This window comes from Bacillus rossius, chromosome 14 (genome assembly GCF_032445375.1).
Source record: "Bacillus rossius redtenbacheri isolate Brsri chromosome 14, Brsri_v3, whole genome shotgun sequence".
Classification (NCBI taxonomy): Eukaryota; Metazoa; Arthropoda; class Insecta; order Phasmatodea; family Bacillidae; genus Bacillus; species Bacillus rossius.
In genome coordinates, this window is record NC_086341.1 from 44242657 (window position 1) to 44267987 (window position 25331).

The following is a 25331-nucleotide window of genomic DNA, read 5'->3' on the forward strand; positions in this document are numbered from 1 at the left end:
TTACGTTAAACATATTCATAGAGACCGGAAAAATTCGCGGATTCCTTTCGCGATAGGCTTTAATCCGAAAAAAACGTTTGCCTTTTTACCGCATCAGTGATTGGGCGACAGTTTATCCGAATGACACTCGGCCAATGAAAAAACCTTGAACATAAGAAGTATCGAATCACTAGCGTCCCAGTTAACAGGCGACACGAGTCAGTAGCAAATGAGCAGATTTTATTTCTCCGCGTGCATAGAGGATCATGGAGTCTATCCCCACAGGTCATTGAAATCGCGAATTTTTCCGGTCTCTACATATTTATACACAACCTCACAAATACTTCCGTACACACATTGTTAAATAAAGCATGATAAAATTTTATTGTGCGTTAAGCTGGTAATTTCTCTTGTAGTAGCTTGGCCTCTGGGTTGCAGCCATGTCCTTGGCAAATAATTCACCAACGTTTCGGTCGACATTGCATTCGCCATCATCAGGGAGCATTTACCTCCCAGTAACCCAGAAGCCAAGCTACTTCAGACAATGGCCGTGAAAGCCAGTGAACATTATTAATTTCTCTTGTAAACTTTAATTCAAAACCAGAGTGAAGAAGTATGTAGAAAAAAATGGATTAACTTAACCGTAAGTTCCTAATGACGACACACGATTACCATTACATTCGGGTGTAATTTTTCACGCATGTTATTTGTGTAGATAACAAAAAACGATCACACTATGTTAAGAACACGCAACTGTTACCCGGCTTAAGATGTCCAAATAATAATTTTTTTTTTTTTTAGTTTTAGTTTTTAAATGTAAAAAATAAGTTAGGTTTTAGGTGTGTTACATAATGGTAGTTCTCAAGCAAATTCGTTCAGTATTTCCTTTTTCGAGGAGACTGAGTTAAACACGACATTGCAGAACATAACTTGGTTGGATTAAGTCAGTTTCATAAATAAATACCCTACGTAAAATCGTTGTTAAAATACTAAAATTTTCGAAAAACCTCTTCCATTTTTTTTTAAAATTTTAAGTTTGGCAGGAGTTGATCCTAACATAAAGGTTGGTAAGGTTCTCCAAGATAGTGAAAAAAATATGAAACTCGAAAACTGGTGATTATATATATATATATATATATTCCGACCTCGAAGTTGCAGTGAGAGCGCGGTGATCTTCACATAGGCCTATCACTGGGTAGTGATCGGGCATCAATGAATATAAGGCTTTTTTTTTGTTCCAAGCTAATGGCACCAAGCTCTCGACACTCGAGTTTTACGACACAGACGATTTCGAAATGCTGAGTCGGACTGCTTTCGTTCCGAAACATCATATCACTTCCATACAATACGGTTCTTGAGCGCAACGTTTCGAAATGCGTGACCGTTTCGTTATGCTGTTCTTGAATTTCCTGTTCCGGTCACGGGTCTCAGACAAAAACCGTTACAATTGTTACGAACATCGCAGATATTTACAAAATAATATAAAAGACAATGAATACATTATTTAATATAGAAAGAGTAGCAATCGTTTCGGTACTCTTGTTTAATGCGTAGGTAATTAACAGGCTTATTTTAATTGCAACGTTGTGAACGAGTGCATTTTACAAAAATAGTGAATGTGATATATTTATAGGTATGATTACAGTTTTATATTACCATAGAACCCATAATTATGTTCTTAAAATTTAAAGATTTTCTTACTTTACAATATATATTTCCAGATCCCTGTAGTAAGTTTTACATTTATTATTATAAGTTCAACGCAAAACACTTCCATTATTAAGTACAAAAACTATTGAATTTTCGTTTACTTTGTGGTGTGATAGCACTTGTTTTCATTTTTCCGCCACATAAAAAATTAAAAGGGGAAGACAAAATTTAAATTTAGTACAAGGTATTAATATTATTTTAGTTTATTTATTTTATGTGCCATACAACAGTTGAACGCCATTAACATAATGACACATATAAAATTCGAAAATAAAACACACAAAACGCACAATCAGACAAAAAAAATAAAAAAATACAGCGTAAAATATACATGCATTGACAATACTTCTGATAACAAAACACACAATCAGACAAAAAAAATACAACGTAAAATATACATGCATTGACAATACTTCTGATAGCAAAACACACGGACATGAGTTTTAACAAAGTTAATAACATTTTTATTTTTATTTTTACACTTTCACAAAATAATGACAAAAATACAAAAATATTTTTAATTTTACGACAAAAACTGACTAAATCATATATTACAGTGGTTTTAAAAACTCTTTATATTTAATTATCTTTCCAGTGAATGGCTCTAGTTTGTGGCAGTAAATATATTTTTTAACAAACCTATTTAATAATCTATTCTGTTCAATAATAATTTGAAAGGGTCATATTTATTCTATTAATATAATATGGTATTCTTAAGACAATAAGAGATATATCTGAGCAGTCAAAAAATTATAATAGCAAATTAATGAAAAAATGCATTGTTAATAGAAAGCCTAATCGATAGAGAATTTCTTTTAAAATGAGATAATAATGAAGCATAATAAAAGGAATATCGTGAAACTGAAAATTTTTATGTAGCAATCTAAATTATTTTTTTTCTCTGGATATTTTTTAGTCTATTGGAATCAGTGGCTGTTATTGAATTCCTGATTACAGAACAGTATTCTAATTTATTTCTGATTAATTTGAAAAATAAACGCAGTACAAAGCAGGAATTGTTGCAAAAAATGTACTGGCTTTATTTAGTCATAAAGTTATTAATGTACCTACTACTAAGAAGGTTATCCACATGCTCATGAAAATAAAGTTTAGTATGTATCAAATATAACTCCTAGATCTTTTATCTGGTCCACACGTTTTATGTCGTCACTTGCAATTTGGTAATTTTATGCTTATTTCTGGTGAAGGTAATACAATTTTTTTATAATTGACATAATTTCTAGAGAACCACGCCTGAACAGCTGTAATATAAATATTGAAGGGCTTTAGAATCATCTTTACTACTAATGGTTTTGTACAATTTAATGTCATCAGCACTTGTAATATCACTTATGAAAATATTAAATAGCAGTGGGGATAGATTACTGCCTGGCGAAACACCCGATGTAACAAAAGAGCTTGAAGATGATAGTACATTAGCGACTGTGACACAAAAGTATCTATTTGGGTGATAATTAGAGAATTGGGTGACGCACTGATTGTTTCAAACTTAACTGAATAATTTTTTTTTAAGAATTAAGTTTTGTTGGCATGTGTCAATTGCTTTATTAATTTCAACGTAGATAGCATCAGTTTGCTGTATGGATGTTCTAGTGCTATAAAGATAATTTACATAACCAAAAAAAAATTGTTATAGGTTTTAAACCATGATATTTTTCAGAAATAATGTTTTTAAGATGAACGTTAAAGTTATGTTATAGATTTTTTTCTAAAACTCATAATAACTACATACAAAATAAATAGGTCCAAAATTTTTCTTTCTTAAAAATAGATATCAAAATTTCATTTATTCATGTTGGCAAATAACTTTAACTATTGTAGGCACTGGGTAAAATAAACAGCATAAATGCCAGGGTAAGACTTTGAACCCAGTATTACTGCGAACACTATTTTGTAAGTGGTAAGAGTTGTTTTCATATAAATGTACAAAATTAAAAATATATGTAGTTTCAAACGAATATTCCTGTTCCATCTAGAAAATAATATTGACAGTGTACTACTAGTTAAGGGCTTCTCCTCTAAACTAAACACTACATATACCTAGTTTGCATCTGTTAATAATAATTTCCACAGTTATTATAAATGCAAAGAGGTGCGCAAATGTTTTTCATTCCTATCACTCGCGCGCCTTTTTACATCCATTTTATAACATTAGGGAAAATACCTGTGAAATATATTTGTAACAGAAAAACAAATGAAAACTAGGTATAGTGTTAAATTTATAGAACTGGCCCTTAAGGCCCCCGCCTACCCGGGCACACACACGGTGTGCAGAGCTTCAGGTAAAACAACGCGATTTCAAAACTACTCAAAATATCTGAGTGGGGTCTGCTTACGAAAATCATTTAAGAGTTCGCTGAGGGCCGGAAAGTACTTTTGATTTTTGATTAAGTTTTTAAACTATAGTTTTAGAAGAGTTAAAATGGCTAAAACTCATGTTTTCAGAGTAATTGTTAGGCGTAAAACAACCAGTATGCCTACAGATTCTTGAAAGCACTTAAGGGACTTGCATTACACCTTTATCTTAATTTCTCCTCCATATAATGTTACGGTCACCGCTCAGATCTCACAGTTGTCCTGTGACGACGAGAAGACTGCGCGCCAGTCCAGAGGAGACACCGCGCTAGAAGCACCAGCGAGCGTCGCGCTTATCATCCCGCCTCACCGACACAGATACACCCCTGACGAGGCGGGCCCCTTAACTAGTATTAATGACGATAAACATTGTGTGTGCAACCCCACCTCAGCTCCTAAAATAATTTCGTCGTGTAACGCGTAACAACATAGATTTGCAGTCGACACTAGGTTTACGTTTATTTCACCGCTGCAGAAACATTTGATCATGTTTACACAGATGCGATGGACAAGTCGTTTCAGAGGGAAGATCAATTGGTAGAGACCTGCAAAATTCGCAGATTCATTTCGTGATATGCAACAATTATACCTTAGCGCTGCTTCTACCACTGGTTCACTGTTAATCTGGAGTAATGAGGGCCAATTAGAGACCCTCACTCATAGAAGTGTCGAATCACAGGCCACCCAGTCGAGACGAAACACAAGTCAGCAGCCAATGAACAGGTGGCATATTTGCCCGAGTGTGTAGAGTGTAGTAGAGTCTATCCTGGAGGTCACTGAATCCTCGAATTTTGCAGGTCTCTACCAATTGGTTAGTGAATCGAATGTCCCCCCGATTGGATTCCTGGTGAGGTCGGGGGAATTTTTTTTTCCGACTCGCGGAAGATTTTCTTTCCAGGTCGAGGACTGGTTGCTACACGTTGTTCTTTCCCCCTCCGCACTCTGAGAGACGTAACGGTCGTAGAATCGCCTTGTCGTGACCGTCGCAAGCGGTTGCAGCTGCCTGCACTAAGTCGACCTCACCTTGGAGCCACACCACCTTCAGACCACTCACATCAGACCACTCACATCAGACCACTCACATCAGACCACTCACATCAGACCACTCAAATCAGACCACTCACATCAGACCACTCACATCAGACCATTCACATCAGACCACTCACATCAGACCACTCACATCAGACCACTCACATCAGACCACTCACATCAGACCACTCACATCAGACCACTCATCGTCATGGATGTTCGCGAAGGCTGGTCCGCTTTCACCGACCAGCACTGGAATCAGCGGTGGCCGGTTATCAGGTTTCCTAGCATCGTCTGTTATTTTCTCGGTTTTTTTTTTTTTTTTAGTTTTGTTCCCAGGGCAGAACAGAAGTCTGCCGTCTCGGCAAAAAGGCCTCCTAGAATGGCCAGGCGAAACGAGGCAAAATGGCTTCTCTTGCAGACTACGGCCAATCGAGAGGAAGAAAACCGCGCGTGCTTGGGGGGGGGGGGGGGGGGGCGTAAATCATTTCAGTCCAATGAGCGGTCAGGTGTTTTCGTGAAAAATTATAACCACGATTGAAAAAAAGAGTTAATAGGATGATTATCTCACTTTTTTAATTTGGTAGGACAGCATCCTGGGATCAAAACACGCTCAAAGTTAGATGCAAATATGTAGCTACGATCGTGATTTGTTGCCTGCAGTGCTTTGCGCTGATACGAGCCCAAGTGTCACCGTGACAGGACAGTGACAACCGACAGCTAAGACTCACTAGGAACGAACACAGCACAGAGAAGGCGCACTAAGTCAAGCGTTGGATGAGGTAGTGATTCCGGGTCTTTACCCACTCCGTTTCTTACACCGCCAGCCAGTGATGTATTACAAAAATCACAAAAAATGAGTTCCACAGCATTAATCTACCTCTGTCACTGACAGGCTGATATTGGTTAATAGTCTGTACTTGCTGAAGAAACATTGTAAAGTGAGTTTTTGTACTTTTTGTTTTGTTTTTTGAAAACAGATGGCACGTCCAGTTTCTGAAACGCGGAGTTTTGTAATGACCAAGGCAAAAAAAAAAACGGTTTAAGAGGCCACTCCAGTGTTTCAGGGGCACTACGCAACCCACGTTAACATCATAACATTCAATGCTATTTTCATTTTGCTTATAACTAATTAACTAACATAGATTTCAAAATGATGCTTGCTTTATATGTAAGACAACGATGCTCTTATCAAAGCCCCTTTCGTCAAAAATGTGCATAAATAATGGTTTTATACTAATCTTTACTAATATGCATAAGTGTATTGTCTAGGTTTAAACCATTATTTATGCACGTTTTTGAAGAAAGGGGCTTTGATAAGAGCATCGTTGTCTTACATATCAAGCAAACATTATTTCGAAATCTATATTAGTTAACAAGTTATAAGTAAAATGAAAATAGCATTGAATCTTATGAGGTTAATGCGGGTTGCGCAGTGCCCCTGAAACACTGGAGTGGCTTCTTAAACTGTTCAGAAGAAGTCAGTAAGTGCAAAGCGAGTTTCCTTACCGAAGTTTCAAACATTAAAAACATTTCGGCAAGTACAATTTAGTTTCACGTTAACAGCAAATAACATGAACCTGTTTCAGTTCAAATCCAAGCAAGTCACTAAAAAAAAAACTTATTTTTTTTTGTACTGAAACAGGTCATCTATGTAATAAAGTTCCCCTGATTTTTCCCTGAGTTTCCCTGACTAAAATGTTAAATGGTTGATATTTAAAGTTTTTTTTCATATTTTGCAATTTACTAAAAGAGATAAAGAAAATACAGTTTACAAATATCCCCCCCCCCCCCCACACTCTCCCGGGCCACACCATGACTTACTTGTTCTCTCTCCACTTTCTTTACTTCAAAATGAACCTTGACTTCGCAATTTTATATAGTGTTTAATGACTATAGACTAAAGTATAAAAAAAAAGAGCGCGTTTAACTCAGTACACGTGATAGAAGTGAAACTTCTTTGGCATTCCAAACCGTACGTGTTACTGTTTCTTCAAACAATTATGCCATTGGAACATGTTAAAACTCTAAACGAAATATGAAATTCATAACATGTAGTGTTATATATGCGGGAAATGTAGGGACTGTCTCAACAGCCCTCTCTACGCTGCTGGTTGAACAAGGAGGTACGCGAGCGCGCTGGTAGCAAATATAAAATTCAAGGCCTTCACAGCTGACTGTATAGGATACATATATCTATTTTTTTTAGAACAGGTACATTCCCACACTTTCTATCCTATTATTTCGTAAACATATATCTCTCTCGGTTCCATTTTTTTTTTGGGGGCAGTGGACGAATCATTGCACAAATAGGAAGATCTAAAAAGAGCCCAGCCAACATATAAAACATAGTGCTCTCTTTATATCTGTTATGCCAAGTACCTATTCTGCTAATTTTTGCAGGCTTTCACGGCCATTGTCTGAAGTAGCTTGGCTTCTGTGTTGTAGCCGTGTCCTTGGCGATAAATTCACCGACGTTTCGGTCGACGTTGCAGTCGCCATCATCAGGGAGCAGTTACCTACTGAGGTGACTGCAGTACGTAACTGCTCCCTGATGATGGCGACAGCAATGTCGACCGAAACGTCGGTTGAATTTATCGCCAAGGACACGGCTACAACCCAGAAGCCAAGCTATTACTTCATCTCACGTCGGAAATGTTTCACGAAAACGTTGCATTTAAAATTCGGCCTTGAAATTTCACTTCAAAAATTTCACATTTATTATGATGACAGACTGTTGAGAATGATACTTCACATTCGAATCACAATGACTGGGGATTCTCCATAGCTAGAGATCGGAAAAATTCGCGAATTCATTTCGCGATTGACTAAAATATAAATAGTTATACCTACCTCAGTGCTGCCTCTGCCATTGGCTCACAACTCATCTGGATGACTCTGGGCCAGTGAGAAACACCCAACCAAAGCTTTATCGAATCACAGGCTGCTACGTTGGGACGTCTCACAAGATAGCGGCCAATGAGTGGGTGACACATTTGACCGAGTGTACGTAGAACTGTGGAGTTCATCCTGCAGGTCACTGAACCTGCGAATTTTTCCTGTCCATATCCATAACTTTTCCAAGGTCCCAAGCAAGAATCTCGACTTTTTTTTTTTGGGGGGGGGGGGGGCGATTCCAGCTTCCCTGTCGTTCCAGAACGTGGACCCTGCAGCAGCAAAGCGGAGCGGGCGCGCAGGGGCAGTCACATGGCTCCCGGCAGACGGACTATCCACCTCGTCTTACTCACTCGTCTTAGCTCGCGGTGCTTGTGTCGCCTGGGGAACAATGGCTGGCAGGTCGCGGCATTGTCTCCCGGCTCGCTATCTGCGCTTGCGGCTCCGTGACCTAGGGGGGCCCCTTCCCCTCCCCGCCTAACTCCCCACCCCCCGCGACGTCCGTGTCATCCTGTCCCCTGCGTTCCTCCTAGTCCAGTGGTCGGGGCAGGTACCGAGGCAGTGGCGGATCCAAGGGGGTGCCACCAGGGGCAACTGCCCCCCCCCCCGAAAAACCAGTTGTCTACTACATTAATATTGCCGACAAAAATGATTGCTTCTGAAACCAATAAAATATTTTTTATATAATCAATGAATTTCTTGTAGAATCATAAAATCTGGTGGCTGGATATGTGTAGTGTGAGTAGATTAAATACAATTTTTTTTTCTTTTAAGTTTAACACATTTTTTCTCCTGCTACTCTGAAATCCTAGAGTGCCCCCTCCGAGGTGAACCTCTGGATCCGCCACTGTACCGAGGCAACCCCGAGGCCCTCCAGCGCACGCACGGCTGTAGTGTCATGTCTGGCCAGGGCTTCCTGCGGTCGCCGCCGGAGTGGTCCAGGCACGTCTGGGCCTTAATCGGCTGTAAACCTGCCGAGTCGAGGTACGGCGGGTCGGAGGGTAGTCCGAGGAGACGAGGACATCCAGTGGAGTGACTCTGAAGAGTGGCGGTCGGCTAGCCTGTTGGCGAACGGTCTCGTGCTGTTATAGACGCCAAGTTGGTAGTAGTGCGGGAAGAATCCATGAAAGACTGAATGGTGTCCCACTGAGGTTTCCTCCAAGGCCCTGGATTCTGATTGGGCAGGACTCGTACTTGGTGGTGGTGCTTCGATCGCTTGGAGCAGGCTCCGAGGGTTCCCTAGCCCTGTGCGGAGTCGACGACACAGCTCCGGTACTGGCCTGGACAGCTGGCAGAGGTTGGATAGGCCTCCACCGGACCACGGGTTCACTGGGTCTCAGTGTGATGTGGGAGATCGGGGAAGGTGCCAGCAGTGCTGATAAGGTCTTAGTGCTCAGGACACAGCCAACTGTCTGGTCAGCTGAGCGAGGTACGGGGGCTGAGGCGGTGACTATGCTGGGTTGGTGGCCCCAGCCGCTGGTCTAATACCCTCCCGATCAACAACAGGGAGCGATCCCCAACAGTTCTGTTTTAAATAAGTTCTGGAATGTATGTCAAACAAACTGGAATGTTACTCCCACCCTATCCTATTAGGGCGCATATGTGGGAGGGGAACGTGAGAATGCCGGCCGTAAGGTCGGAATAATCTGTCCCCTGCGCCGGACAGCTCTGACACTCACGGACCGCCAGGCCGGAGTACACACGACACGTGCCCTGACTCCTTTCCTTCCTCCAGGGGGGACAACTCAAAGAAAAATTGGTTGTCTGTAAAGTCGGTTTACAGACGATAGTTTAACGTGACGTCATAACAAAACATTGATGAAATGATTGCATACTTTTATGAATAAAATTCATTTTTATTGAATTTTCACTATTTTGTATGGATGCAAAGAAGGAGTGAAATGAAATCTACAATTTAATTGTAAAATTTACTTTTATTTGCACTCATTAATTCAAATATGTTTATTACTTCAACGAAGAGATTATTTTAACTATAACTTTTATACATGTTTGCTATTTAACTTCTTCCAATCTGTGTTATTCTGTTAAGGATAGGACGATGATAGGAAAAGTAGGAAACGAATGGTATGTTTCAAGTTTAATGTGCCTCGAAAAAGTCAAATCGATGGTTGTTCCAATCGAGTGGAAGAGAGTTAGATGTGGCGCAAGCGTACAATGAGCGTAACGGGAAACAGCGTAACGGAAATTGTGCGTAATGGGACACTTTTTCGTTCGTGCAGTTTGCGTTCATTGATTTATTAGACGTTGTCACGTCAAAAACCGTTAATTTTGAGTCCCAAAACGTCAAATCCATTCAAATAAAAAATTGATAATTCAAAGTTGTAGCAAACTACATAGTAAATGTGGGAACAAATAATAACAAAGGTCAAAGTTGAGACCATCCAGAGCGAAATAACCTGAATTTATTGACATATCCAATCATAGAGCAAAGCCTTTACACATGCGTGTGTACATGAATCTTACAACTACAAAAATTAATACTAAACTACACACACTTCTGGTACGCCATACCCGTACTCTATTTATATAAAAAAACTTACAAAAATATTTCCGTCCAAAAATGAAAAACATTCTTGAGAAGCAAATAAGCACAGTCCAATAATTAATTATAAGCAAAGAAAGTAAATTAAAAATACCACTGCCAAAACTACTAGACATTGAAGTGAAAATATCAGATAAAAATAAATAAATATTCAGACAAAACACAAGTCAGGAGTCGTGCCACCCGCCTCAACAGGGACATAAATATGTGTGTGTCTGATGGCCTCACACTGGGAAATAACATACACAGAAGAAAAAACAAACATATTATGTACGTTTAGATAAAAAAAATATACTGTCGGAAACCAGTTGCCAGGAAATGGTTTGTAAAAAATAAAAGAAATATATTTTTTTTTAAATTTACCCAACACATGTATGAAATATATGTTCCGTTTACAAAAATAAAATAATGTGCATGTTTATTGGCTGCTTTAAAGCGTGAAGTTCAGAGTGGGCTGGCTGTGAAACAGAAATTCATTAATTAAAAGATTCTTATTGCGTCATAGTCCTTAAAATAAACTGTTGGCAAATCGCATGATAAGCACAAAGGTAAAAAAAAAGTTTTAATTTTAATGTTTCAAGGAATGACTATGCAATATTTTTCCGGCTTAAGGATACGGACCCATTACGAGTAACATCACAACATATAATTCAACCGTGCGGTGGAGATTTTTGCGAGTTAAACGATAATGGTATATCCAGTGCATACAGTTTCTGACTGGAGAGAGATTTCTGGTGGTCCTAATGATGGACTTTGAAAATTTGTTTTACTAATTTTGTAAAGAACACAGCGAAAACGTATTATATATTATATCTTAAAGGTCAATAAGCTAAGAACTATGCTTTAAAGTATTTAAAAGAGAGAGAGAGGGAGTTTGTTATTTTAATATAGCAACCATCGGCACACCTTCTGGCGAAGCAAGAAATTAAGTGACATTTAACGTTTCTGAGTCATGACAGTCTAACGTTGCATTTTATTTTTTGAAGTTGTTACTTTCTTAGTAACGAAGATTCTGGCATGTGCGTTTGTAAGTTCTGATCGTTCCGAATTATGACGGTTGTATGTTTTTTTAAATTTATAGTTGAAATACGTGACTACTGTAAGTTGCGAGATTTACTTAACAGATTTTACTTAATATCTTATTTCTCCCTTTTCCCACACTGCTTATTGTTTAACTGGTGAAATAAGAAACTTGGTGAATATTTGTTGTAAACTTTTATTTGGCATATTCTAAAGTTTAAAAAAGGCTTTGCAAGTAAAGTAGTACATATATAACATTTAATTATTTAATTATATAATTACCTTATGTGTCAGACAATACTGTTTACTTAGGATTAACAAAAAACAACAAACTGAAGTAAAAAAAAATCAAATGTGTTCCCTGTTTCCTGTAAACTGGTTATTAAGGCAGAATATGGCATTCAAAATTTTAATTTTAAAATACATTCTCAAAGAATATTATAAAATAACAAATCGTTTGTTTTTGACGAGATAACGTCTTATAAATTGATGAACGCCGGCTGCACGCACGAAAAATTGTCACGTTCCGCCTGAGCCGAGCGTGCAAGAACCGGCCAACCACCGTGCGATAAAATCTTCTATAATATCAAACAGGTTAAGGCGGGCTTTTAAACTAATTGTTCGTGATTATATTTTAAAAAAATATTTTAAATTAAACTCGCAAAAACTGTAAATAATATTTGAACATTAAAAAGTATGCAATTTTTCATCAATGTTTTCTTATGACGTTATCACGTAAAATTATCGTCCATAAACAGACTTTACGGACAACTACCCCCCCCCCCCCCTTTTTTTTTAAATCATGCGTGGTTCACCTTCGGAATGATCCTCGTCAATAGAGACCGGAAAAATTCGCGGATTCATTTCGTGATAGGCTAAAATTTAAACATGTGAACAATTCTGCTGATTTACAGACTATTGACCAAAGTAGCCTCGAATCACAAGCTACCCAGTGGAGACGCCTTACAAGTTAGCACCCAATGAACACGCGTGTTTGCTTGAGAAATGCAGAGGATAACGGAGGCTATCCTAAAGGTCATTTAATCCGCGAATTTTTCCGGTCTCTACTCGTCAGAAGGTTCGGCGAATGTTTTCAGCTCGGGCGGTAGTAAGTGTGTCAGGAGGCCAGGAGGCGACGCTTCTGCCTGCGATTGCCAAACTTTCGCTATCGGAGGCGTCAGGCCGCCGGCTTGGCTGCGGGCGCTTGTACCCTTCTGCGTCTGTAACGTTCCGATCGCAGCGAGGGCGTCGGTACCGCTCGCATTTCGTTCACTGAGGACACTGGGCCGCTTGCCCCCATCGCTTCGCTTCATGTCCTTCTCATCCAAAACATGTTCAATTAATGACGGGCTCACGATAGCGTCGGTAAAGAAAAAAATATGGTTGTCTGTAAAGTCGGTTTACGGACGATAGTTTAACGTGACGTCGTAACAAAACATTGATGAAATGATTGCATACTTTTATGAATAAAATTGAATCATTTTTATTTTAATAATAAAAGAATAACTACTTGAAATTATACTAGTAATCAGATTTTAAAAATGAAAGAATAATTAACCTTTATTGCCGAAATTGTTCTTGTAATAAGCAATAAAAACCACATTAACTTTTCACTTCACTTTATAAACAGTCGACGAAACAGTTCACGTGTAGATGACTTGTAATTAATTTTAAAAATTAGCGTTTAGCTATAAAGTTTAAATATAATTAAGAACAAGTTTTCATATAAATAAACTGTAATCAAATATCTATCATCAATTATATGAATCACCATAATTTTTTAGTCAATTGTAACATAACCTATTATTACTGCACTCGCCGACAGCTTAACGGAACACAGCGTAACGGAACAATGAGCGTAACGGGACACAGCGTAACGGAACAATGAGCGTAACGGGACACTACGTAACGGAACAATGTGCGTAACGGGACATAGCGTAACGGAACCATGTGTGTAACGAGACACTTTTTCGTGCGTGCAGCCGGTGTTCATCGATTTATTAGATGTTGTCACGTCAAAAAAAAAAACCGGCGCAGCAAACAAAAGAAAGACGTGTGCGAGTCTTTCAGTCCTTCCCAAAGATGTGTAACACCTAACCTCGGTAACCTTAACGGTCATTTATAACAATACAAGTGGCAGCCAATGAGTAATAGACTTCTGTCAAAGAAGGTATGTATGTAGAAGATTGCGGATTCAATTCCGGAGGTCAGTGACCCTAGCAAATTTTCCCAGTGTACAAAACATTAATTTCGTAGAATATTGTTTAAATTAGCAAAAGTATTTATCATGGACTTACGTAAAGCAGTAATTCCATAATTTTCATCTATTCTTCAATGACGTGAACCGAAAACAATCAAATAGTCCAAAAGTGTCCATTCTTCCTGCCATTAAAAAGTTTCACAGATACATACCCGGATGAGCTACAGTTAGTTATCCTATATATGGTTACTCTCATCACTGACTTAATGATCGCGTAACACTATAGGCTGTATAATTTTTATTGCTATTTGATAGCCTGTTCCTCCTAGCATTGCTGCCGAGTCCGTGGCACAAAGATAATATTTTGACTTCATCTTGGTGTTGGGTAAGACATTTTCCTGCATATCATCGGTAGAGACCCTAATGGCCTCACACTCTGGGAAATAACATACACAGAAGAAAAATCAAACATATTATGTACGTTTAGATTAAAAAAAAATACCATCGGAAACCAGTTGCCAGGAAATAATTTATGAAAAATAAAAGAAAGATACTTTTTTAATTTACCCAACACATGTATGAAATATATGTTCCGTTACAAAAAAAATACAGTGCATGTTTATTGGCTGCATCTAAAGCGTGAAGTTCAGAGTGTGCTGGCTGTGAAACAGAAGTTCATTAATTAAAAGATTCTTTTTGCGTCATAGTCCTTAAAATAAACTGTTGGCAAATCGCATGATAAGCACAAAGGTTAAAAAAAAGTCTTCATTTGAATGTGTCGAGGAATGACTATGCATAGAGACCGGAAAAATTCTCGGATTCCTTTCGCGATAGGCTAGAATCCAAAAACGTTTGCCTTTTTACCGCATCAGTGATTGGGCAACAGTTTATCTGTATGACACTCGGCCAATGAAAAACTTTTAACAAAAGAAGTATCGAAAAACTAGCGTCCCAGTTAACATGTGTCATGAATCAGTAGCCAATGAGATGTCATTTTCCCGCATGCACATGGGATCATGGAGTCTATCCTACAGGTCATTGAGCCCACGAATTTTTCCGGTCCCTATGTATCAGTGATTGGGCAACAGTTTATCTGAATGACACTCGGCCAATGGAAAACCTTTAACAGAAGAAGTATCGAATCACTAGCGTCCCAGTTAACAGATATCATGAGTCAGTAGCCAATGAGCAGATGTCATTTACGCGCGTGCATAGAGGATCATGGAGTCTATCGTACAGGTCATTGAAATCGCGAATTTTTCCGGTCTCTACTTATGACATACTTAGACTGTCAAAGGGGTTTCCCCCCCTTTTCTTTGGTAACCCAGCGCTCTTAGCGTTAGGCCCTACCGCCCTGGGGCCCCCACGGGCGTGGATGCGGATACGCCGCATACGCAACCAGGAAGAGCGTTAGAGCTTTTGGCTATGCAAAGGGACTGAGGCTACCCATCTCAGTTTATGCACCACCTCCGGCCCCCTACTCCACTCCACTCAGCTAACCAGCAAGTTGGATGCTCCCTTAGCCCTCTGGAGTTGTCATCACTTCTGGCGCCTACCCCAGTCTCCCGCTCTCACACTGGGACTCCTCAATCACCCAGCGAACCCGCGGTCCGGTGGAGGCCTACCCAACCTCTCCCAGCTGTCCAGGCTGGTGACCGGAGCTGTCCTCGTCACTCACAACGTCAGCATGTCAATGGGCTAGGGAACCCTGATACCTGCCCCTAAAGCACTCGGGGCACCACTCCCAAGTACGAGTCCTTCCCAGCAAGAATCCTGGGCCTTAAGAAAACCTCAGCGGGGCACCATTCAAACATGATGGATTCTTCCCGTACTACGACCAACTTTTGGTCTCGTCGGCAGACTGTTCGCCGGTAGTTTGACCAGACCGCCGCGCTTCAGAGTACAGCCACGAGGTGTCCTCGTCGCCTCGGAAAACCCTCCGACCCGCCGTACCTCGGCCCGGCGGGTTTACAGCCGGTTAAGGCCCGGATGCGACCGCACCCCTCCGGCGACGACCGCCGTCAACCCCAGCTGGAAAATGGCAACTACAGTGCCCAGGCAGGAGGCACCTGGGGGTTTCCTCGGTACCTCCACCGACTACAAGGCTAAAGGGGAAACCTCGCCGTGCAGTTTACAGCCCGTTTTTAGGCCCGGTCGCCCGACACCATAACCACCATACCGTCGATTCCTTTACCATGGGGCCTGATCCATTCACTATGGGGCCCTTTGGGACCGATGCACCGAGGCTTGGCCGGTTAACCCCCCGGAAAGGTTTCTATCGCATCTGCTGTTGCCCGCAGATTCAGCCCTTTCACCATTTCCGGTCTCATACATGCAATTGAGGATGCACTGTGGCAGAGTTAGACTTATGACATACAGTATAACCAGCAATGGCGTATATAAAAAAAATTCCCTAATACAATAACCATTTAAAGAACGTACCACATTAAAAGTTTATTGCGCCAGTCAACTGCTATCAGAATACATGCCACTGGAGTTAGTTTTTGTTCGTTCAACCGTTTATTGTTTATATTTTTATAACAACATTGCAGCTGTTCAAACACGCGTCAAAACAATGTTATCAAGATTCTGAAATTTTTCGAGGATTTGCTAACACAATGAGTACCGGAACACGAAATAAATAGCAAAACAACATCGAGATAATTATCTCAGAGAGAAAACATTGTTTGCTGGCCGCTCTGATTTGGAAAAATGTTTTAATGTGTCGTAAATTATGTGTCGCTGGCAGACGAAAGCGTAACGGAAAGAGGCAACGGGCTATTGTAATTTTGGCCTGATAAATTACAATCAGTGCTGCAAAATATTAACGCGTGTGCTTAGCCATAGTTAATTTTTTTTTACGAAAAAACAATGATCCCTTTAGGCAATACGTAAATACGTGCAAGAACCATTCGAAAAAATTCGTGTCTTTAATGTGTTTTTTTTTTTTGAGATCATGATTTTTCGCAAAAAAATGTTATGCTAAGATGATGAAGATAGTCTGCAATCCCCTGTAACTTTTCAAGATTATGATTAGAAGAAATATTTATTTCACATTGTTTAGTTTTTCTATGGCGGATCTGAGACCTTCTGTATGGCCGTTGGCTATGTTTTACCTCATTGGCTGACTTAAATGTGTAAGGAACGTCTGCGTCGATTACAGATAAAGAGGAAATAACTCATGCAATCGTGGACAAAGTGTAACTGAAGACTCCAGGGAAGTCATATATTTCCTCGATATTATTAAAATTTCTAGTTATATTGCGAAATAAGTTGTTAACGTGTTTGCGCTAAGAGAGCTCGTTTAAATCACCTTGAATAACTCTTTAAGAGTGATCGAAATACCCGTTTTGTTTTAACATAAACTCTATGGATGCATCTGCGATTTGTTTTACTAAAAAAAAATAGTAAGGGATTTTGACAAGTCCACAACGTACTTAAACTTCAAGATTTTTTTTTCATTTGATTTTTTTTTTACCCACGAATTGTTAAATGTAATGAAGAAAAAACTTTTAAACACTGATTTAACTTCAAATGACAGGATTGTAGATACGCACGCATATATTATATATAATATATATATAGACACACAAGCAAGGTGATTATGAATATGACCGAAAAACTTTGGCTACAGATTCATCACGTTAAAAATAAGCTGAAAACATATTTACGATGTATGTTCTAAAGATGAAGTAGTTGAACCGGAAGATTTTTGAAAGTAATAAAAAAATATATTTATGATGAACTGCCATGTATCTACACAATGTCTAATTGAACAAATTTCTTCAAACACTGCAAATTATGTCGCTGAAGTAAAATCATCTAATGGAAATAATATTGTCTAACAAACTTATTTCTCATAAGATTTTTGTGACGCGGATGGTTAAGTTTTTTTTAAGGCTGATTATTTATTATTCCACATGTCAAGAAAGTAACGAAAAATGTCGCCTTATTGTACTGCCACATAACCCAACGGTTTTGCAGAAACTAAAACAAATTTTTAAAAAGAAATACTTCGAGTCTGGCAGGTATGCAACACTCAAAACACTCAGTTTGAAACGGCTGCCTAAAATCAAGAGCACTGATTGTTAAGTGATGTACAAGCAGATAAAGCATTTTGAAGCACACAAATGTGAATGCTGAACAAACCAAATGTAATCGCACCTTTATTCGCGAGGAAAGATTTTTCCTAACATAAGTTGTTCATTACAGTCTTTTTACCTTAGGTTTCGTTTAAGGTATGTAAATTTTAACAACTGCCCGCAACTTGTATCAACATAAAAAAACAATTACTTAGCGCCTGTCAATGCTATGATACATGAATGTATTCCGGAGGTAAATGAAACATCCGGTTTCCAGCAGCTGTCTTGAAGCCTGGTGTCTTCCAGAATCGGATTGCATTCGTTAAAACTTTAAATGCTTAGTTTCCTTCGGAAGCAATTTATACCGTATGTCGTAAACACGTTTTCAACTTATTTTTTTACGTGATGAAACGGCACCTATAGTTTGTCGGTATAATTAAGACTTTCCCTGTGTGTGTAGGTGTGTGTGTGTAGGTGTGTGTGTGTGGGGGGGGGGGGGGGAGGGAGGATTCTGGTAGATGGTGACCATTTATGATCCACGAAATTTCTCAAGATCCGGGAATTCATGAAGACATATTTAAAACTATCATTGTCGGTGTGATAATTTAGACAGTTGTTATTTATAATATGGCTATATGCGTTATTAGATGGACAGTTGTCATCTGTTACTATCCATAAACAGAAGTGAAATTATAGTGAAGCTTTAATGTGAACTACAATCTTGGGGTCATCTACAGGAGTAAAGCACAATCAACATAGTGGAATCACTAACTAAAATATTGTAGGTAAAGCTTTCCATTGTTTTACTGAATAAAATGCCTTCTTTGAACAGGTATACACTTGTGCTTTATTATTGTCATTGAAAAGCATAAATTAACGCAAATAAGCTTAAATATAATTGTTTGTGGACATAACCTTTACGATGTAAACGTTTTCTCCTTACGTACATCCAGTAAGAACAGAAGAAAAACAAAACAAAACAAGAAAGAAAATTATTTAAAACAATGATGCGTTCATTATCACACACGGCGTATTCAAGAAAGAAAATGCCGTGAAGTTATAACCCCTCGTAGAAATGCTTTAAGAAAATCAAACCTTGTTACGTAATCATCATCGTCTTTGAAACAGTTTGACATACCACAAACTATAAAGACACAAAACATGTGTAAATTCAAGTCGATAGCATTAGACGTTTATGAATTAAATAGGATTATACACATAGATTGTTGTAATGTATGATTGTGTTTAGGTATTTCATTTACTAACATGAAAATTATTTGAAATGTAATTGTTAGGGACCGGAAAAAATCGCAGGTTCAATGACCTGCAGGATAAACTCCACAGTTCTACGTATACCTACTCGGTCAAATGTCACCCACTCATTGGCTGCTGTCTTGTGAGACATCCCAACGTAGCAGCCTGTGATTCGATAAAGCTTTGGTTGGGTGTTTCTCATTGGCCCAGAGTCATCCAGGTGAGTCATCCAGGTGAGTTGTGAGCCAATAGCAGAGGCAGCGCTGAGGTATAACTATTTGTATTTTAGCCTATCGCGAAATGAATTCGCGAATTTTTCCGGTCTCTAGTAATTGTTTGGTATGCGCTGACATACACTTTTATTTAATTCAGTTGTGTTAATTGAAAGTGAAAAAAACAATTTCCAGCGCTGTTGAAGTAAGAGGAAACGTCGAGAGGCGATTAAAACAAGTGGCAAGTATGTGGGCCCAAGTGGGACAGTGGGTGAGTGAGAGTAGCAGAAGAACCTGTCTCCGAGCGCTACTGCCGGGCCTGATAACATTGACCCTAGCGATGCTAGAGTTGACAAACATTCGCGTGCCAACACGCCGAACATCAGAAATAAACAACAACAACAAAAATTGGTTGTCTGTAAAGTCGGTTTACGGACGATAGCTTAACGTGACAACGTCATAACAAAACATTGATGAAATGATTGCATACTTTTATGAATAAAGTTGGATCATTTTTATTGAATTATCACTATTTTGTATGGATGCAAAGAATGAGTGAAATGAAATCTACAATTTAATTGATAAATTTACTTTTATTTGCACTCATTAATTCAAATATGTTTATTACTTTAACGAAAAGATTATTTTAACTATAACTTTTATATATGTTTGCTATTTAACTTCTACCAATCTGTGTTATTCTGTTAAGGATAGGACGATGTAGGAAAAGTAGGAAACGAATGGGAGTGTTTCAAGTTTAATGTGCCCGGAAAAAGTCAAATCGATGGTTGTTCCAATCGAGTGTAAGAGAGATAGATGCGGCGCAATCGTACAATGAGCGTAACGGGACAAAGCGTAACGGGACAATGTGCGTAACGGGACAATGATTCATCCTTTTTCGTGCGTGCAGCCGGCGTTCACCGATTTATTAGACGTTGTCACGTCAAAAACCAGACATTTTCTGAATGTGAATAACGCCTCAATTTAAATTTTAATCCAAGTTCGAATCTAAATCGAAACATAATGTACACAATGCCCGTTGCACCTAGCTCACGTGATATGTGAAATTTATGTCGAAATTATGTATTTCCCAAATTTTTAACGATCTGGAAAAAAATATGAAGACACTATTCACTAAAAATTTTATTGAAAAATTATACTTTGAAGAAAATATTTTAATATTTCTCCATCAGAATGTATTTCCCTCTAATCTGCATAGTTATAACATTGTAACCAAATGTTTTTTCTGTTTGTCAGTTTGAATAACAGTTTCCAGTAATAATACCAGTTGAAACGATAAGGATGAATAATTTATTGGTAGAGACAAGGAAAATAAAAAAAGGTTAGATTGTTTGACGTGTTCAAGTACCTGCTCGTAAGTTAGCTACTGTGCTCAATAATATAAAGCGGGAAAAACACTGCGGTATTTATCGTACACACGTGAATAATATTGTTGATATGATGACAGTAGTATAGGAATGGGGCTCTGAGCTCAGGCTTCAGGCTGTGGTGCCTTTGGTGCCAACCGCCATCTTAGATGACCTTGACCTTTGACCTTTACCTTGACCCCGGCAGCAGAAATGGATCCGCCATCTTGGATTCCGCCATTTTGCATTCCGCTAATTTGTTTTTTGCCATTTTGAATTCTAGAATTTTTACGCCATCCGACACCCCAATCTATAATGTTGCATTTTACGTTACGGTCGCCATATTGAAATTCCGTAGCTTTTTAACATATAAATTTGGGGGAAAATTATAAAAATAATTTAATTAAATACTAATATAAAAAAATTTCTGTTATTATAAATATTGTCCACCATATTGAAATTATGTAATTTTTTACTTAAAAAATTGGGAACAATTATAAAATTTATAAAAAATTTAAATAACTAAATTTTAATCAAAAAACTATCAATGAGTTATTTATTCGAATCCGGAGAGGGCAAAATAAAAATGGCGACATATCCTTCCACCACGGAAGCCACCCAGTCTGACCTCCCACCACTAATTCCAAACCAGTTATTACATCAGCCAGTATGACATCATGGCGGCCATCTTGTTTTCGTCTGCTAGATGGCGCTGCCGCATTATTAGTTTATTTATACCTACTAGAGTGCCAGGGCACCCATCTTGGTCACCATATTGAAAATCTGTCGTTTTTAAGCTAGCAATTCGAGAAAATTTTCAAAATTCATCAAAAATTCACTTATTAATTAACAGATTGGTTCGTTAGCCTTGGTTCGATACTGGTTAATATAGTGGAGTTCCTGAGCGATGACACTCGCCTGCTTGCGCACGCCGGGGAAGATGATGAGGAAGGCGAGGAAGATGGTGAAGAAGATGAGGAAGGTGAGGAAGATGAAGAAGCTGAGGAAGGCGAGGAAGATGAAGAAGCTGAGGAAGGCGAGGAAGATGGTGAAGAAGTTGAGGAAGGCAAGGAAGATGGTGAAGAAGATGAGGAAGGCTACGAAGATGGTGAAGAAGATGAAGAAGGTGAGGAAGATGGTGAAGAAGATGAGGAAAGCAAGGGAGATGGTGAAGAAGATGGTGAAGATATTGACGAAGGCGAGGAAGATGGTGAAGAAGATGAGGAAGGCTAGTAAGATGGTGAAGAAGATAAGAGAGAACATGATGGTCTACACGTTCCTGAGCGATGGCACTCACCTGCTTGCGCACGCAGGGGGAAATGATGAGGAAGGCGAGGAAGATGGCGAAGAAGATGAGGAAGGCGAGGAAGATGGTAAACAAGATAAGATAGAACGTGATGGTCTGCACGTTCCTGAGCGATGGCACTCACCTGCTTGCGCACGCCGGGGAAGATGATGAGGAAGGCGAGGAAGATGGTGAAGAAGATGAGGAAGGCGAGGAAGATGATGAAGAAGATGAGGAAGGCGAGGAAGATGGTAAACAAGATACGATAGAACGTGATGGTCTGCACGTTCCTGAGCGATGGCACTCACCTGCTTGCGCACGCCGGGGAAGATGATGAGGAAGGCGAGGAAGATGGTGAAGAAGATGAGGTAGAGCGTGATGGTCTGCACGTCCCCGGTGACCGGGGTCCTGTTGCTCTGGCTGTAGATGGTGGGCCCGCCATCGTCGCGGAACGCGTCGAACCAGCCCTTCATTATCGCCCGCTGCTCTCCAACGCCTTCACCGCACTGCGCACAGTAAGTAACCCCCGGCCCTATCAGCACGCAGCCCCTAGACCTTCCAATACACACGACCCAGCCCTCTTCACCTCTACCACACAGCCTTCTCTCTTTCATGTCATAGCTAGCTACCAGTCCTTTCAACACGCAGTCCTCAGCCATTTCAACACACCCTCTCTTCATACAGCCCCTATGACTTTACACACGCAGACCCCGGCTTTTCCAATGCGCAGCATCCCTTTCATTCAACACACATGTCACAGCCCTTTCAATATACAGCACTCAGCACTTTTAACACACAGTCCCATCCGTTTCTAATCATAGCCACCGGATCTTTCAACACGCAGTCCCGGGCCCTTTCAACACACATGACCCAGTCCTTTCGACAAACAGAACCCGACCTTTCAACACGCTGCATCCGGCCCTTTCAACACACAGCACACGACACTTTTAAATCGCAGACCCATCCGTTTCAAATCATAGTCAACGGTCCTTTCAACTTGCAGACCCGGCTCGTTCGACACACACGACCCAGCTCTTTCAACATACAGTTACCAGCATTTTAACATGCTGCCCCATCTGTTTGAAATTAAAGTCACTGGCCCTTTCAACTTACATGACCCAACCCTTCCAACACAAAATGAAAAATTCCTTATACCTTCATCATGCAGTATTTTAAACATGTATCCCTCAGCCATTTCAACTCAAAGTTTAATTACTGGAACCCACAGACCTTTTAACACACACCAAGGTAAATTCCTTAAACCTACGGCATGCAGACCTTTTTTTTTAATACACACATGGCTCCCAGTCTTTTAAGCACACAATACCCAAGTCCTTTCAACACAAATAAAACAGTCCTTAAAACCTACAACATACACGGTTGGATTTTAATATAGCGCACACAGCCTTTTCAACATACAGCACTTAAAATTTTGAAATTTCAGCAACCAGCATTTTTAATGTACAACCATAAGTTATTCAAACCCACAGTATGCAGCTTTTTAACAAAGCACACATTACTTTTTAAAAAGAACTTTCGACACTTTTTGCTCAGATCAGTTTTAATACTTAACATGCAGCCTTTTCAACACACTATTCTGTAGCCTACATATAACGCACAACATAGAATTATTAAAGATATAAAGCATAAAATACGGTACTTTAAATATACTATCTGTATCATTTTCAACACGTAGCATGCACACATAGCATATTAACATACAGCAAATATTCAGTCTTCTTAATAAACATGTATATATTTTTAAATAAACCAAGTAACCATTACAACACACATAAATATATTTTCTGTACACACCGCACACATACCTAGTAATATGTAACAATAATCAAATATAACCGACTAGCTGCAAGTACCCGCTTCGCTGTTTTTTTGTAGTTATTTGAAGTTTTTTATCATTAAAATAAATTATTTGTCCACTTTGCAAATGGACAGCTAAATGAACGACTGCTGGGAAGTGTTCATGAATGTGATATTTAAAAAAAATTCCCCAAATAGCTTCAAAAGTGCTAAGATATGTTCCTAACCTCATCGTTATTATTATTGTGAAAAGTGAATACGGCTTGATCAGAACCTTTATGAATGTATTTGCACACACACATATATATATATATATATAATAGCTTTGACTGACTGGCAAACAAATTCTACGTTAATGTGTGCGTTCAAAATTCGTAGTAAAAATGGATAATAAGGGACAACCTACCTAATGTCTACATTAATTTCAGTTTCACTCACATGCAATACACCTATATTTCCCCCGCTATCTGGAGCTATATGTCTATCTATAGGTTGGGTGGGTAACCATCATCACCAGTTCGTGTCTCAGATATAAATCTCTTTGGGTATTTTTTGGAACACATGTTTTCTTTCATACATGGTGATGTTGGGTTATTTGGTCCTTAAGGGCTATGGATCATGTTTTTATTACAATGTTGTAAAGTCCAGGATCTTGTTTATCGGGTATTTCAGCCAATAGTATGTCATCTATGGAATCTGGTTACATTCTATTTGTAAGCCACGGAAAAATATGAGCATGCGGTAAACCTTTTTTTCTGCCATTAAAAGCTATAAACAAAGGCCTTAGTTGGTTTAAAATTACATTTTTTTTGTTAGAATGTCTGTTATTTTTTTCAGCTTTAAATAGTAAACTCTTGAAATCAAATAATGTCTATCTGGCGATTTTTGACATGGGAATAACTCTATTTTAATTTCTGGCCATTCTGGATTGCAGGTGAAGGTGATAAAATGATCTGGTCTCCCAAAGTTTCTAACATATGTCAAGGTGTCATGACTCTTTTCATTCATATAAGGCAATATAAAATACTGTCCTATATTAGAAACATTAACATTTTGATAATTTACAACAGCGTCTCGTAGATGTATACATATATTCATCAGATCTCAATTTTTTTTTTAATTTCTTCTTATAAATTCAAGGCATTCAAATATCATTTTTTGCTGCCATATAGACACAATATTGATTAAACAATCCCCTGAACTAATGTAAACCGTTCATATCATTTGTTCTTACCATAAGCCTGAAAGCATAAAATTGCATATATGATACTTTCTTAGGTCGTGCAGCACCGTTATGTTGTTGAATGTTGATGCAGTACCCATCATGTCCTCGTGGGAAGATCAGGGGATACTGTAGTGGGTCATACGATCTTTGTTAACTCAGAAACTCTTTGAAGACGACCATCTATAGCATTTAATACAATATCTCCAAACCTTTATCTTCATCTACCAAAAGAATATATACTTCGTCTACAGTTGTTGGCGCATTACACCTACCACAGTGATCGTTGGAAGGTTTTAGATCAGCGTAAATAATTAGT

The 25331-nt window shown here is 39.0% G+C and overlaps 1 protein-coding gene across 1 annotated transcript in view; it reads right to left on the reverse strand.

Annotated features, from left to right (window-relative positions):
* The window catches only part of LOC134538792 (dual oxidase maturation factor 1-like), a 112793-nt gene extending 90843 nt beyond the window's left edge, over positions 1-21950 (reverse strand). The window contains exon 1 of the mRNA XM_063380284.1: positions 21606-21950. Within this exon, the coding sequence (XP_063236354.1) occupies positions 21606-21950 (345 nt within the window). The remainder of the gene's footprint in view (positions 1-21605) is intronic.
* Between the last annotated feature and the right edge of the window lie 3381 nt (positions 21951-25331).